The sequence below is a fragment of the Sarcophilus harrisii genome, chromosome 5, assembly GCF_902635505.1.
Source record: "Sarcophilus harrisii chromosome 5, mSarHar1.11, whole genome shotgun sequence".
Classification (NCBI taxonomy): Eukaryota; Metazoa; Chordata; class Mammalia; order Dasyuromorphia; family Dasyuridae; genus Sarcophilus; species Sarcophilus harrisii.
This window is the reverse complement of record NC_045430.1, coordinates 151,551,100-151,567,195: the sequence shown is the minus strand read 5'-3', so window position 1 is coordinate 151,567,195 and position 16,096 is coordinate 151,551,100. Positions and strand designations below refer to the sequence as shown.

At 34.4% G+C, this 16,096-nt stretch overlaps 1 protein-coding gene across 1 annotated transcript in view; it reads left to right on the top strand.

Moving 5' to 3' along the window:
• COG5 (component of oligomeric golgi complex 5) overlaps positions 1–16,096 on the top strand; it is a 328,255-nt gene that overhangs the window by 16,422 nt on the left and 295,737 nt on the right. Inside the window, exons 3-6 of the mRNA XM_031938757.1 lie at positions 2,203–2,260; positions 9,759–9,813; positions 9,901–9,970; positions 13,618–13,738. Of these exons, the coding sequence (XP_031794617.1) occupies positions 2,203–2,260; positions 9,759–9,813; positions 9,901–9,970; positions 13,618–13,738 (304 nt within the window). The remainder of the gene's footprint in view (positions 1–2,202; positions 2,261–9,758; positions 9,814–9,900; positions 9,971–13,617; positions 13,739–16,096) is intronic.

The following is a 16,096-nucleotide window of genomic DNA, read 5'->3' as shown; positions in this document are numbered from 1 at the left end:
GTAAGTTCTATTTTGGACATGTTGAATTTGAGGTGCTCATGGCAATCCACTTTGAAATATCCAGTTGTAGATGTGTATCTGGCACTCCAGAGAGATATGAAGGCTGAATATATGGATTTGAGAGTAATTTGCATAGAGAAGATAAGCCTACAGGTATTGATGATCTCATCATGTGATAGAATGCAGAAACAGTGGAGAAAAGGTTCCCGGAAAAACCTTGAGATTTTACCACAAATAAGTAGTGTGACCATTATGAAAATAGCAAGTTATATGTCCTCCAACTTCCTCTCCTTTCTATACCATTCTCAGATTTCCCAGTCTGGCCTTAATCTCTCTTCTGACTTTTGCTCTTGCATCTCCAGCTGTTTCTTAGGTGTCCCTCATTGGATGTCCTCTAAATATCTGAAACTTATGAACTCATTTTCCTTTCCCCTCTCAAACTTCCCTATTATATTTTTTATGAGAGGAGGCAAGGTGGTATAGTAATTAAAGTGCTGTGCCTGGAGTTAGAAAGACCTGCTAGCTATATGTGACTTTTGGCAAGTCATTTAATCTCTACTTGCCTCAGTTTCTTCATCTGTAAAACTGTTATAAGGATGCTTAGAGGTATTGAATAAAATGAGATAATATTTATAAAGAGTGTATATATAACACAGTGCCTGATATGTAGTAGGAAATATAGGCATGTTTTCTTCTTAATTGTTATCATTAATTATTCTCCTTTCTCATTCCCCTCTTAAAATTCTCAGAATAAATAAAACCAATCCACCTCAGACCCCTCCTTTTTTATCTAACTTAACTCCTTCGGTACTTTTTGAAGAAATTGAAATTCTGAAGGAACACTTCTTTCTTTTTACTTCATTAGAATATTAGTGCTACATTATCATTTAGCTCCTTCTAATTGCTCAAATAAATTTACCTTTCTAGATTTCACTTGATTCTTATGTTGATACTTCAGAGTGCTTGCTTAGCTCTGGTTTTTCACTCAGAAATACTTGGAAGACCTCTTCCATTAAAGGTTTATTTATTTTTTTCAATATAGTAGTATACTTTGCTTTTTAGAATAACTTGTTTTTGCTTTTGCTTTTAGAATGTTATATTTAAACATCTCTCATTTTTTTTTTTTTTTATAGAAGCTTCCAGGGCTTGTTTGAGCCTAGTTGTGATGTTTTGGTAATTGGAGTTCTTTCTGGATGCTTGTACTATTTTTCTTTGATTGGGAGGCTCTTTGATTTGAAATATGAGATTTCTGGGATTTTTCCTTTTGATGTTTCAGGTGGTGATCGATAGATTTTTCTCTTTTTCTATTTTGCTTTCTGCTTTTAATAATTTCTGATTTCCTGAAATGTAGTATCCTGTCTTTTTAAAAAATAATTTCATGATTTTCAAGGAGGCCAGTGATTCATCAGTTATGTCTCATTGACTAGCAGATCAGTTAAAATTGCTGTAGTCGTTTCCTTTTTTGGGGGAAACTCTACAACTATTTTTTCCACTGGTTTCTCTCATTTTGATTTACTTATCTTATATTCCTACCCTATCCTAGGACTAAGCTCTGCTCCTTGCTATGTTTTTAGTGGGTTAGTCCACATTGATCTTGCCCTAGGTTCCCTAAATTCCTGTATTCACTTTTACTATATGGGGTTAGACCGCTCTCTGTCAGTCTTTGAGGATGAGTGCTAGATTTTCAGGGTCTTCCAAGGCATCTCAAGACAAAAAGCTAATGGGAATTTTAAAACTCATGGGCTTGAGGTGACTCCATCTCAACACTCCTGCCCCTTCTTTCCTTCTACCCCTTCCTTTTTGCTTTTGCTCCCTCTGGATATAGAGCAAGCTATACTGATCATGTATTTGGTCCCTTGGGATTATGCTGGCTTGTTTTACTTATACTGACTTTGGCTTTGCTGGTGGTTGTCTTTCCTATTTCCTTTGGATTTATAGCTGACATATTTTTATGCATTTCTGGCATATAAATCACTTAATCCAGTTTTCCTTTTGATTACTTGGTCTTTGATTTGATTATTAATTGGTCTTATGCAAATTTCAGTTTTTACTGGAGTAAGGCATTGTATATGAAAGATTGTCTATCTCTGTTCCAAGTAAAACATCTTGGCTGAAAGTCCCAAGGAAATTTAAGTTTTATTGTGTGTATTTTTTGCTAAATACAATCAAAGTAAATGCTACTCATTGATTCTTATTTTTTAGGTAGTGGCAAGGCATGAAGATTTATTGGCACAGGCTACAGGAATTGAATCTTTAGAAGGTATGTTTCATTAACTATTAAAAAATTTTAGAATAAGAATTTGAACTTATTATGTATATGTAGTTTGCCTTGTTAGCAGGATAGAAATTCAAGTTGTGTAGAAACAGATTATTTTGCAGCAACATTTCTTTTTTTCTTTTCTAGTACCCCAAAAGAATCACCTAGCACAATAACAAAGATTATTGCAGAAATTAGAAAAATGACAAAACCAAGCATTTTTTTACTTTTCTCTACTTGATTACGAATTCTTGTTTTGATTTGCTAATCCATTGAAGAATTTAGCATCAGGAAGACTCTCACTTCCTGTTTCTACAAAGTGGAAAACTGATTTATATAATATGTATCCATTCTCAAAAATTTTACTTGAAGTTAAAAAATTTAAGTTTTTTGCAAATTTTTATTTTGTTATATCCTTTGGGAATCTCTGCTTTAGAAATACATTGATTGATTTAGCATTAATTGAGCATTTATTAAGTACCTATTCAGTATTTATTGATCCAGATGCAAAGATAAGTGAGGTATAGGGCTTATATGGGAACTTAAAAATCTTATAAAGAGAATTTTCCTTCCTTTCTTTCCTTCCCTTTCTCTATTCCCCCTTCTTCTCTTTATTTTATCTTCTTCCTTCTTTTAATGTATGAACGTAATGACACAAAACACAGCATGTTAAGTCTGTAAGAATTATGAATACAATTGAACTATGAGAACATTTTTAGAGTTTCATGGAGAGAAAATTACTTTGAGTGAGAGAGGGAGTCATTACTTTTCATTATATACTTTAAAAAGATTCCTGAACTGAATATTTAGATAGAGGTGGTACTATTAAATGACCATTTCAAATATTAAATTAGAAACATTATGTATACTAAAAGTTTGCTTTCTAGTCAAAGAAAAGATTTTGAAATTTTGAAGACAGCCATTTTAAAAGTCCTTTAGAATAAAAAAAATCATAATTATTAAAGGATATTTTACAGAAAAAGTGACTGATGAATAATGTGAATGAATTGTTATTTGGGTGATAAGACACTTCTCGTGGTGAACCACAGAAATACTATGGATTCTCTATGAAGGTGTTTTTTCTCATATACAAAGAATTATTGAAAAATTATGTGTCTATTCTCAGAGATTAATTCTATTCACATCAGATGTCCAGGAAATTCTCCTTTCTTTTTTTAAAAGGTACAGAATCTGGACCACGATTTTCTCTCTTCTCCACTCCCTCACTCATAGTAGGGGCCTTGAGTGTATAATATTGAGACTCCCTCAAACACCCTAACCATTTAGTTCCACCTATTCATTCCCCATGACCTCCTCCTCCCTCCCTCAACCACCTGCCAAGCTGAGCAGGCACTTGTTTGTGCCATCCTCTACCAATGTACCACCTCGGTGTTGACGGGCTCTGAAGTTCCCTTGTATGATAGTCTCAGGTCTCTGCTTTGGCCTTGCCTTCCAGCACTGAATTCCTCAAGTTGTGCCCTGGCCACGCATCTTCTATTTCCCCACTTGACCCTGTGGGGCCCCTTCAGCTCTGCGCTGGCCTCAATTTCCTGCCTGTATCTTCTTAAGGCTGCACCTTGCACCACTCCTAACATGGTGCTGCTAAATGAGGGTAAGGAAAACCATGCCATTGTGCTGACTGATCCACTCCAAATCTGTCTTGTGTCATCTCCGCAGAGCCCAAAGTGCTGCTAAGTCCTACTTCCCCTTCCTTTTCATCTCACCATCCTGCTCACCACTGTGGACCTTCTAAATCTTTTTTTATCCTTCCTTAAACGTCCCGTGACTTCTCTGTGGCTGGCTCAAAATGGTGAGTAACCACCATATTAATAAAAAAAATACTGGAGGTATCTCTAGAAGCAAAATGAAGTTTTGTTATATGTTCTTGCAAGAAGTGGGCGTCCCTCCAGTTGAACAAGCAGTTGAAAGGAGGAGGCACTTTTGGAGACAGGTTTTACACTTTAAACCCTAAACCGAATACCCCTCCTACCACTGACCCTCACCCTCATTGGCTGAGGTTGCATTCTAAACACAGGAACTACCAGGAAATTGAACTTTGGCCAATAAGTACATAGCTGCCCATATTTGATTGAGGTAGGAAGAAAATGATGTCATGGGAGAATACAGGAAGGGGAAGTAAGCGTGTCCTTGGGTCAGTGCCCAAGGACTTCTTCAGGTCCACTCCAGCTCTGGGGTAGATGAAGCCTTACTTGATTTTCATAACTGTCTTGAGAGATCTCACTCTATCTTATTCAATCCCCCCTCTTATTTGTACAATTGAGATTTCCTCAAAATTTTGTAACATAATATCACATTCTCTATCTAATTCCTCATCTCCTTTTGGCTCCTGTCAGAAGGGTCCAAGAAGGGCCATTGGCTCCCACCCTTGTCCTTTTAACACCATCAATCTTACAGACCCTTCAGCTTTCCCTTCCAATCTGATCATTCTAAATAATGTATTTTTCACTATTCTAGTTACCAGTCGGATTAAACAAGGTATGCAGACAGGGAGTAATATAACACCATTGAGTGCGATAAGGCCAAACCAAAGTTTTCTACTAGCTACCACCAGACAAGGACCACCGGGAAGTATTAAATGAGGTTCAAATCTGTGAAGGAACATGAGCAAGTTTCCTAATGTTCTTAGTGATTTCTTATATTAGATTTCCCTTATCATCAGTCCTTATACAATATGTTGATAAATTTAGTTTTGCACACTTCCCCACCCCAGCCCTTTCAGCTGAGACGTTCCCCATATTTTATGGATAAAACTGAGGGGGAGAGCTCCTTCTCTCCGTATGATCCCCAGGGAACATTTTGTCTTTTCTTGTATTTCCATCTCCCGTGTCTCATCATGTGAGATGCAAGCAGCGCTTCTCTTGGCTGAGGTCACCCCCCCCATATGTGCAAGTAATCCCATTCCATCCTGTCTCTTAAAGAGGATTGCCTCTTCTAGGATCTCTGCTCTCTCATTTATCTTTCCTTTTTCCTTGTTCACTGACTGTTTCCATACTGCCTAAAACATGACCACATCTCTCCTATCCTCCATTATCATTCCATATCTCATCTCCCTTTTGTGGAAGAAATTCCTAATTGCCAAAGTCAATATCCTTTTCTCAGTGCACATTCTTCTTGACTTCTCTGAAGCTTTTAAAACTATTGATCGTCCTCTTTTCCTTCATACTCTCTTTTTCTTCTAAGACCACTTCTTGGTCTCCTTTGCTGGTTCTTCATTTAGCTTTAGCTTTCCAGTTGTGGTTGTCCCACCGAGCTCTGTCCCAGGCTCTCCGTACTATTTCATTTGATCTCATCAGGTCTTAAGGATTCAGTTTTCATTGCTATACAGATGATTCTCAGATGTGCTCATTTGTTCCTAGTCTCTCTGCTCAGTCTGGTAGATATCTTCAAGAGTCCAAACTTAAACATGTCCAAAATTGAACTCATTGTCCTTTGCCTTCTGTTACTGTTGGAGGTGTCCATCTTCGGTGTCCTATTTGAGTCCTTACTGTATGTCATCTCCACATCCAGTTGGTTGCCAAAAACTGGTTAATTTTACCTTTATAATAACCCTTGAAAAATGCCCTTTTCTTTTCTCTGTCACTGCCACCTCCTTGATACAGGCCCTCACCTCCTCATACCAGGACTACTGTGATACTTGGTTGGTCTTTCTGCCACAAATCTTTTGCCTCTCCAGTTCATCCTCCTCTACTTAGCTGCCAAAGTGATTTTTCCTAAAGAGCAAGTCTGACTGTGTCTCTGTACCTCCAATCCTGTATTTGGTATTTGAAGCACTTCAAATTGTAACTTCCTCCTTTTCAGTGTCTTACACCAAACTCCTACCACATAATCTTCATTCCACTGATGCTGACCTTTTTGTTGTTCCTCAAACAAAATACTTCATCCCTTGGTTCTGGACATTTTCAGGGGCTATCCCCATGCCTGGGATGTCCTCCATCTCATCTGGTTTTCTTCATGCCCCAGAACAGAAAACTTTTCCTGATCCTATTAAGTCTAGTGCCTTCCCTCTGTTGATTATTTGCTGTTTTTCCTATACATAGCTTATTTGAATGTAGTCATTTGCATGGTGATTACCTCAATAGAGTGTGTATTCTTTGAGGATGGGGAATGTCTTGTTTTTCGTTCAGTGTCCAACATCTAGCACGTACATCCAGTGTAGAAGTTCAAAAAATGTTGGTTGACTGACTGACTGACTGACTGAACTACTGTTATGATTGAGTTTCCTATGGTAACTAAAAGTGCTGACAGCTGGTTTAGGTTCTCTACCTAGCTCATGTTTCTCTTCAAAAAAATAGATAACATTGTCTCTTAGTAAAATGACTTTTCTCTTTTTTTCTCCCCTGTAAGACTTTACTGCAAAGGGTGCCTGAGGACTTTAATTTTTATGTTAATTTTATGTTTATGGTTTAAGTTTAAAAGGGACCTTAGAGGTCATAAAATCTAGTCCTAACAGTTTCCTGAGGTCCTGAGCACAAATAAAATGCCGTGCTCTAGCAAATTGAAGATTTGGGATTCCAATTTGTGTCTTCCAATTCCAAATACAGTGCCTTGTCATTAAAATGCCATGAGTTTTTGTTGTTGTAATTCTGTCCAGATAAAATTAAGCTGTTCATTATAAATGATAAGTTATATAATTTATATATTATATATATTATCATTTATATATTATGTAAATTATAAATGATAACTCTTGGCCTTCTCAGTAATCCTCATCCTTATATTCAAATCGTTCCTCTAACATGTGCTAGCTATGTAAACCTAGTAAATCTATAATATTTAGTTTCTCAGTTCTGCAGACAACATTCTTAAGATCATAATTTGCAGAACAGTTTCCTCTCTGCAATAGAATAGAGGGAGTTTTTTTTTTTTTTTTTTTAAATTTAATAGCCTTTTATTTACAGGTTTATATGTATGGGTAACTTTACAGCATTAACAATTGCCAAACCTCTTGTTCCAATTTTTCACCTCTTACCCCCTACTTCCTCCCCCAGATGGCAGGATGACCAGTAGATGTTAAATATATTAAAATATAAATTAGATACACAATAAGTATACATGACCAAACCGTTATTTTGCTGTATAAAAAGAATCAGACTCTGAAATATTGTACAATTAGCTTGTGAAGGAAATCAAAAATGTAGGTGGGCATAAATATAGGGATTGGGAATTCAATGTAATGGTTTTTAGTCATCTCCCAGAGTTCTTTCTCTGGGCTTAGCTGATTCAGTTCATTACTGCTACATTGGAAATGATTTGGTTGATCTCATTGCTGAGGATGACCAGATCCATCAGAACTGGTCATCATATAGTATTGTTGTTGAAGTATATAATGATCTCCTGGTCCTGCTCATTTCACTCAGCATCAGTTCGTATAAGTCTCTCCAGGCCTTTCTGAAATCATCCTGTTGGTCATTTCTTACAGAACAATAATATTCCATAATATTCATATACCACAATTTATTCAGCCATTCTCCAACTGATGGGCATCCACTCAGTTTCCAGTTTCGGCCACTACAAAGAGGGCTGCCACAAACATTCGTGCACATACAGGTCCCTTTCTGTTCTTTATGATCATGGAGGGAGTTTTTAAACTTTATACTTTATGTGAGCAAAATCACAGTTCTCATGGGAAAAAAAATCTGTAAGATAATAGATCTGTAGCTAGTTGGGTCCTCAGCTGACTACATCTCATTCACCTCTATGATTTTATATCTATGATTTATAGAGGATAAAACTGAGGTCTCATGAAGTTAAATGTTTTGTCTCACTCATGAATGTATCATGGAGGCAAAATCTGAAGGCATATCTCCTGACACAAGAACTAGTTCTCTTTTTGCTGTCTTGGAAATTTATTGAGTCCTTGAGGAACTCAGTTTGGTTAGTATTTTGATGAATGGGATGCATCAGTATTGGTAATTCATTAGTGGAGTTCACAAACTCTTAGTCTATTCTCTTTTTGTGTGATTTTTTTCATATCTTTCCTTGAATTTTTTTTTCCAGAAGTTCTACCTTATACAATGAAGATTTTCCTTTGCTTCTTTGATTCTTTTGTGATGACCAGGGCAGCACACAGAATTAATTTTATTTACTTTTACTGTATGACTGTATCATATTCTTTTCTGGTCACATATGTATGTCTCTGATGTTTTCTTAATACTGCTTTTATGTGAAAGTTCTCATTGGTCATGTGCATTTTCCTATTCAAAAAAAAAACAAAACAAAACAACAACAACCCAGCAAATGGATTTTTTCATTTCCCCTTGAGTTAGCTTTAATTCTAATTTTTTTATTGTGGTTTTTCATTCTAAGCCATAAAATATAATTGGAGGAATATTTTTTTTATTTTTTTATTTTTATTTTTTTTTTGTGGCAGAGAGCAGCTTGGTCTCATCAATTTCTGAAATGCAATATAGCCTAATCTCTTTCTCTCATTAAGTTCTGGACCCAGTTAATACCACCTGCCTAAGAAGTATATTCTGGAAAATTAACTCACTGGATATTCTATTTGATTGTATGTCATAATCTGAGCCATGTGCATGTTTTATTTGCTTGGTTCTTCTGATATGGCTGCACCAAATATTTTTTGAATGACTTTTTCCTTTTTTTTTTTTCCTTAGTTTTTATGACTTAGTGTAGTTTTCACAGTGTCACACTCATGAGAATATGTATCAAAATGTTTACATTTTCTTTGTCTTCCCAGCATAGTGCCTGGTACTTAATAAGTGCGCCATAAATGTTCCTTGCCTGGTTGACTGATTAAAAAAATTAAGAGATTAATTAAGCATAGAGTAATCTAAGACAGCCCATTGGTAGACAAATGAAACAGTAAAATAAGAAGGAAAAACCCACAAATTGACTTGAACTATTATTATTTCTTAAGTTATTTAATCCAGGGCAACTAGGATCACATGAAAGGCCTTGAATCCATATCATATCAGGATTGGTTGAAGGACCTCAGAAAGTTTAGTTTGAAGAAGATTCAGGGGGAACCTGATAGATAGACTTAGATCTCAGCAAAAATATCCTAGCGATTAGAACTATGCAGAAGTGGAATGGGTGGCCTCAAGAGGTAGTGTGTTTTCTTGTTGTTGTAGTTCAGTCATTTTTTTCAGTTCTGACCCTGTTTTAGAGTTTTCTTGGCAGATACTGGAATGTCTTCCTATTTCTTCTCCAGCTCATTTTATAGATTTTACAGAGGAAATAGAAGCAAGCAAGGTTAAGTGACTTGCCTAGGGTCATACAGTTAAGCATCTGAAACTGGATTTGAACTCCAATCTTTTTGATTTTAAGCCCAGAACTCTTTATCTTCTACACTATCTCACTGCTTTCTTCCTATGGATCTTCAAATAAAAGATGATTGACTTTGTCAGGTTTATTGAATTTTTCTCAGAAGTTTTAATAAAATTTTTATCTTTAGTCTTATTTCTTTTAGGACCTATTTTCTACTTTGTAAGGTAAATGTGAACTGTTAACTATTTTCCAGGTGTTCTTCAAATGATGCAGACAAGAATTGGGGCCCTTCAGGGAGCTGTTGACAGGTATGTTCTTGTACAAGAGTATAGGGAAATAGAAATGTAACATTTTTTTTTACTCTGCTTTTTAAAAATTTTATTATTTTTTAACAGGATTAAAGCTAAAATTGTTGATCCATACAACAAAATAGTAGCACGCACAGCACAATTGGCAAGGCTGCAGGTAAGTTGTCTTTTAAAATTTTCCACTCCTTATTGTTCAAAATTCTTATCATCTTTCATTTATTCTTAGTAAATAGCAGTACGAGAATAAGGTAATTTATATTGAGTTGAGTAATATATATCTCAGAGCTGTATATCCATTGCAACAAACAGTGCAAATTCTTTATTGAATTAGATTTTAAAGAGGCACAGCAGAAAAAGAGCCTAGGATAAGATCTATCCATGCAATGACATAGAAATGAGTGAGTGAGAGAAAAAGAGAGAGAGATTGGATTTGACACCTTAGAAATCTCTATCCTAATGAGTGACTCAGAAAGAATAAAGAAGGACAAATAAAGGCAAAAGCCATGAATTTAAAAAATAGAATTCATTGTAAACTCTATGGAAAGAGATGTTAGAACAAAGCAAAGAAATTTTTCTTTATGGAAAAAGATATAGCAAAAGAATATTATTTAAAATAAGAAGGTAGGAATGATGAAGTATGATTTTGAATTTCATACTTAGTTGGGAAGGGGAAGAAGCATGAAAAGAGGAGAAGAAACACAAAGAAATAGAAATCAATAATTTAAGTTAAAGAACTTGGTATAGGACAGGTAAATGAGAACATGGATCATATAAAAGCATTTGGGACCACACTAGCGTCAGAATAGTGTAAACAAAACAAACCAGAGGCAGAAAGCATTGAATAGAGTCAGGATAAAAATTGATACAAAATAAATAAATGGAGGATAACACAAATCCATTGATTGAAATGGAAATTTAAATAAAAAGGTAGGAGGAGAAGTAAGAAAGAAAAATCCAACAAATTGTTATGTGCACAAAACACTGAAAAAAATATAGAATAAGGGCAGCTAGGTAGTGCAGTGGATAGAGCACCAGCCCTGAAGTCAGGAGGACCTGAGTTCAATTCTGGCCTCAGACACTTAACACTTACTTCCTAGCTGTGTGACCCTGGGCAAGTAACTTAACCCCAATTGCCTCAGCAAAAACAAAACAAAACAAAACAAAAAAACACAGAATAAAAATGAGGAAATGAAATAAAACTTAATATGTAGTCCTATAAAATTTAATATATAGTCCTATAAATAGGAAGTAATTAAAAGAGGGAAAACATTAGAATTAAAAAGGATTGTGGCAATCTTCCAGGAAATGAGTAGGTTGCTTCACTATCAGTTCTTTTGAAATTGTGATTGATCATTTCGTTGATTAGAGTTCTTAAATCTTATAAAGTTTTTTTCTCTGTAATGTTAAGTTGTTATATAAATTGTTCTGTGTCCTATATCAATTCATATAAGCCCTTCCACATTTTTCTGAAGCCATGCCTTTTACCATTTCTCATGGGTCAATAATATTCCTTTACATTCATTCAACCATTCACAAACTGGTGAGCATCCCTTTAGCTTCCAGTTCTTTGCCACTTTGTAAAATATTCGAAATATCTGTAAATCCTTTCCCTCTTTCTTTTGTTTCTTTGTAACATAGGCCTAATAGTAATATCACTGAGTAAAAGGGTATCCATAGTTTAGTAATTTTTTTGGTCATAGTTACAAAATTATTTTACAGAATTTCTGAACCAATTCAGAATTCCACCAGCAATACATTAATTTGTTTTTTTCCCTCTTTATTATTTTTCTTATCTTTCCCTTCCCCCCCTTGCTAAGTTGATGAAGGTGAGGCCAAACCCTAAAATTGATTTGTACTTCTCTAATTATTAGTGATTTGGAACATTTTCCTCTCATTTGGCTATAGATACTTTGAATTTTTTCCTTTGAAACTGTCTGTTTTTACTATTTTTCACTTGGGGAATGATTGCCAACTGGACATCCTGGAGGAGATAACTTGGCCAACAGTTGAAGAGTTGGAGACTGAAGAGAGAGAGATCAAGGATAGATATTTATATTTTAGAGTTGTTGTAGATAGAGATTAATTGAATGTTAGTTGATAAGATCACCAAAGAAGAGATAAGTGAAGGGAGATGAGGACAGAATATTGGGGATGTCCACACTTAGTGGATTAGAAGGAGGATGAATTAGCTCATAGAAAATTTGACAGGTAGGAGAACCAAGAGAACCAGTATCTTTGAAGCCAGCTGAACAAATAGTTAAAAAGAATGGCATTTCATTTCAGATACTGCAGAAAGATTAAATGAAGACTAAAAAGAAGTCATTGTTCTTGGTAGTTAAAATAGTATTGTTAACTCTGAAGAAAAATTTCTGTGAAGTGGTAAGAAATAGAAAGTGTGCTGCACAACACTGAGAATGTACCTCTGTATGTTGTACAAAGGTGGAGGCACTAGGTATAGGTTCTTTTTCTAGAATTTTGGGAGTAAAGAGAAAGAGAGAGATAAGATGTAGTGGGTTTAAATATAAAGTGAAGTTAATTTTATAATGGGGAAACCTGAACAAGTCTATAGGCAGAGGAAAAAGCAGGTAGAAGTAGAGATTCAGGATAGGAGATAGTGAGAGGACATGGTTTAGAGCAAGGATGCCAACCTGGGATGGTATAAAAATCACAAATTGAGTTTTTCTTAGCAAGGAGTTCTGCCTCATCCTAGTGGGAATGATGAGAGACTGAGTAAGGACAAAGAAATTTTGAAATGTGGAGGAGAAGTTTATGTTAGGTAATCTAAGTCTTCTCCATAAAGAACGAAACAATCATCTGATAAAAAAATGTATTTGAAGAATAAAGAAAAGGTTTGAAACAATCACTGTGTATTATGTGATTTGGAGGGAGGGGTACAGATAATCTTCAACTTCCATGAGAGAAAAATTGATTAAAAAATTTATTTAAAAAGAATTGTGTTACTTTATGTTCTAGGATCACTAATATGTCAGTTGTAATGTCCATTTTAATCATGTTGATACTGGGCTTTGAAATTTATAGAGAAATTTCCTCAAAACAACCTTATGATATTGATGATGAATGTTCATATTGATTATAATTAGGGTCTACAGTTAATCAAGTGCTCTCTGAGCCTTTGCAAGGAAATGATCATCTGTTATATTCAGCATAGTTTTAGTTATATTTCGTTACATCGTATTTATATGAAAAATAGTGATAGTTATAAAATATATTAATTCATGTTACTCAAAATTTTAAATTATGTCTTACTTTGCTTCCTAATCATTATGAATAGATTCAATTTAATTTAGCAAATACTTAGTACCTACTATATGCCTACCTAGTAGTACCTACTACCCAGTGCAGAGAGCACAGTGCCTGGCATAAAGCAGGTGTGTAATAAATGTTTATTGAATTAAATTGAGTGTATAAAACATTGTAGTAGGAGTTGGGAACACATAGATTTTAAAATGTTAATCTCAGGGAGGTTATATTTTTCAAGTATAAATTGGAGTTCATTATGCAAATTATTTTATTTCTTTGTGCTAGTTAATCATAATAACAACTAGTATTTATATGGCCTCTTAAGGCTTGTATAGTGCTTTACAAAATATTTAAATGTGGAAGCTTTAAAAGATTCTTCAGGTTTCTGAAGTAATATTACTGGTTAATTAAAAACAATGTTAGAAATGGAGAAATTGATCCTAAATATTTTGAAGGACTTTTAAAAGATGCATATATTTGTGGCTTTGATGAGAAAACTTTGTGAATTGAATGTACACATCTAATATCCTGATATTTGTGCAGGTAGCCTGTGATTTGCTTCGGAGAATAATACGCATCTTGTATCTCAGTAAAAGACTCCAAGGCCAGCTGCAGGGAGGAAGTAGAGAGATAACAAAAGCTGCTCAAAGTCTCAATGAACTTGGTAAGTCCTTTCCTTCCATTAAGTCTAAGCATATCTAGTAATTTCATTGGCTGTTTAGTTTCTTATCCTTTTCTGGTAATTTGTATTAAAAATTAATAAGTTGGTTATCAAGTTTGCCTTTCAGGTGATAGATGGAGGGAGATGTGTGATTTAGTGAAAGGAATCATTCAGGAAGAGACTTCATTTCAGATTTTGTTACTTACATTTGTAATCTTGGACAAATTGCTTAACTTTTCTAAATCCTTGGTTTTTGCCTTTGTAAAATGTGAGAGTTAAATTAGTTGATTTCTCAGATTTCTTCTACTTCCAAATCTTGTGGTTCTGTAATGTATTTGTGATCTGATAAGATTCAAGTTGCCAAGCCTTCAGATTGATAAAATAGCATGATGTTGATATTTTGTAATACAGCTTTAACTATCCAAATCCTAATTAGACCGAGTTCTTTGTTATTTAAATTCAAAGTAGTTGTGAGAATGGAGAATTAGAAGAATGTACCATTAACCTTTATCTGGGGATTTCAGCAGTATTATGAAAATACTACTGCTCTTACATGATAACACTTGTAGGTCTTACCTGATCATTGAGTAGTTGTGAGGCACAGATTAGTTCATATCATTTCGTAAATTTAAAGAGCTATGTAAATATAAAAAACTTTAATATTATTAAATGAAAGTTCTCATCTACATGAGATCAGATTGAAATTCTTAGAATAGATCACTATACTGTCCCACTATTATACCTTTAATAAGTGAATATTAAGTTCATTAAAGCAATTCTTTAAATATTTAATGTTTTATATTTAATATTTACATTGTACAGGTAGATAAAATAATTGCTTTTTTGGTAGTTGAACAAAAGTTTCAGGTTGTAAGGTTGACTTCCATATACTCCCTGAAAGCATCTGTAATACTCCAGTAAGAGAAAAGGGAGTGTATATGACATATTTCTCATATTACCATGTGCATTTTTATTTTCTCTGTGAGGTCTCTGTTTTGAAAGCTTTTTGTTCATGTATTTGAGAATTATGAGTATTTGATGTGGAGATGTCTTTTAAAATTTAAAAAAAATTTTTATGGATCAGTGTTATATCTGGGATATTACAGGCAATAATTCAGTCTGTGATAATGTTCCACTGCCATTTTAGTGTATTGCTTGAGTTTTCAAGGATATTTAGAGCCTATACTTTTGGTGTGGGAATTTGAATTTTGGTTTAAGACAGACAGCAAGTTTCTGATGAATTATTCTAACCACCAAGTTAAGTCTTCACAGCTATTTGGCATGTGCTAAAATTTGTCATTTCCAGTAACGTGTTACATAATTTTTTCCAATGTCTTTAATGATCTGGATTGATTACTAAGTGCAGCAAGCTTAAAGATATGGCTTTGACTTTGTCCTGAATTGCCATTATAAACTACTCCTTTCCACAAAAAAATCCAAGCCATTTGTTCTCTGTGACTGTTTTCATAGCATTGGCTAAGTTCATATGGTTGCCTATAAAAGGCCATTTGATTCTGTTGTTGTACCTTAGCTTTTTCATAGATTCCATCTGTATGTGACATCTTGGCACTATTGCTTAGCAAAATTATGTCTACATGTGCCAAAAATATTCCTATGGGCTTTTGATTTGTTTTTCATATATTGTGAAACTGTCTCAGTGTTTTCTCTCTCTCTCTCTCTCTCTCTCTCTTTTTTTAGTGTTGAAGTGCTGACTTTTCTATAGTTTACTCTGATGATGGGCTATGTATTTTGCTAATATTATATGTGGATTTTTGCTAAAAGGCTAATGAATCTATTATGATTCATTTTTAGTTCTAGAAATGTATATTTTCACTGGTCATATATGGGTTAATTGATTTAAATGTACTCTTCCTATCAAGCTTTTATTTCAGGATGCCTTTAAGTTTCTTAATACATTTAGCTACAACTTGCCTGAAGAAGACCAGTGTATTTAAAAATATTACTTCATCTGTTAGTTCAGTCTGACCTACAAAGCTATAAGCGTAAGGCTATAGCCTTAAGTTTCCATTTTCCCTTGGCATATATTTAAAATTGTATATTTAATGGGCTCAAATGGTATTTTGTCATAATTGAAGAAAGATTTCACTATGAAGAGGCTATTTAATATTCTTTTTAGTGGAGAACTACATGATATTGTCGGTTTATGTCAAATATGTAGTTTAAAAATTTTTTTTACTCTCTTTTAAACTTGGAAGCCTTATTTATATTTTGGAGAAATTGTAATGGATTTAAGGTTAGATACAATGATAATGGTTCTATGCTGCTTTCCTGGAAAAAAAAAAAAAGCCATGATTTTATGTCAGTTGTTCTTGATCTTCTTGTGTTGGAGGCATGTTTAAA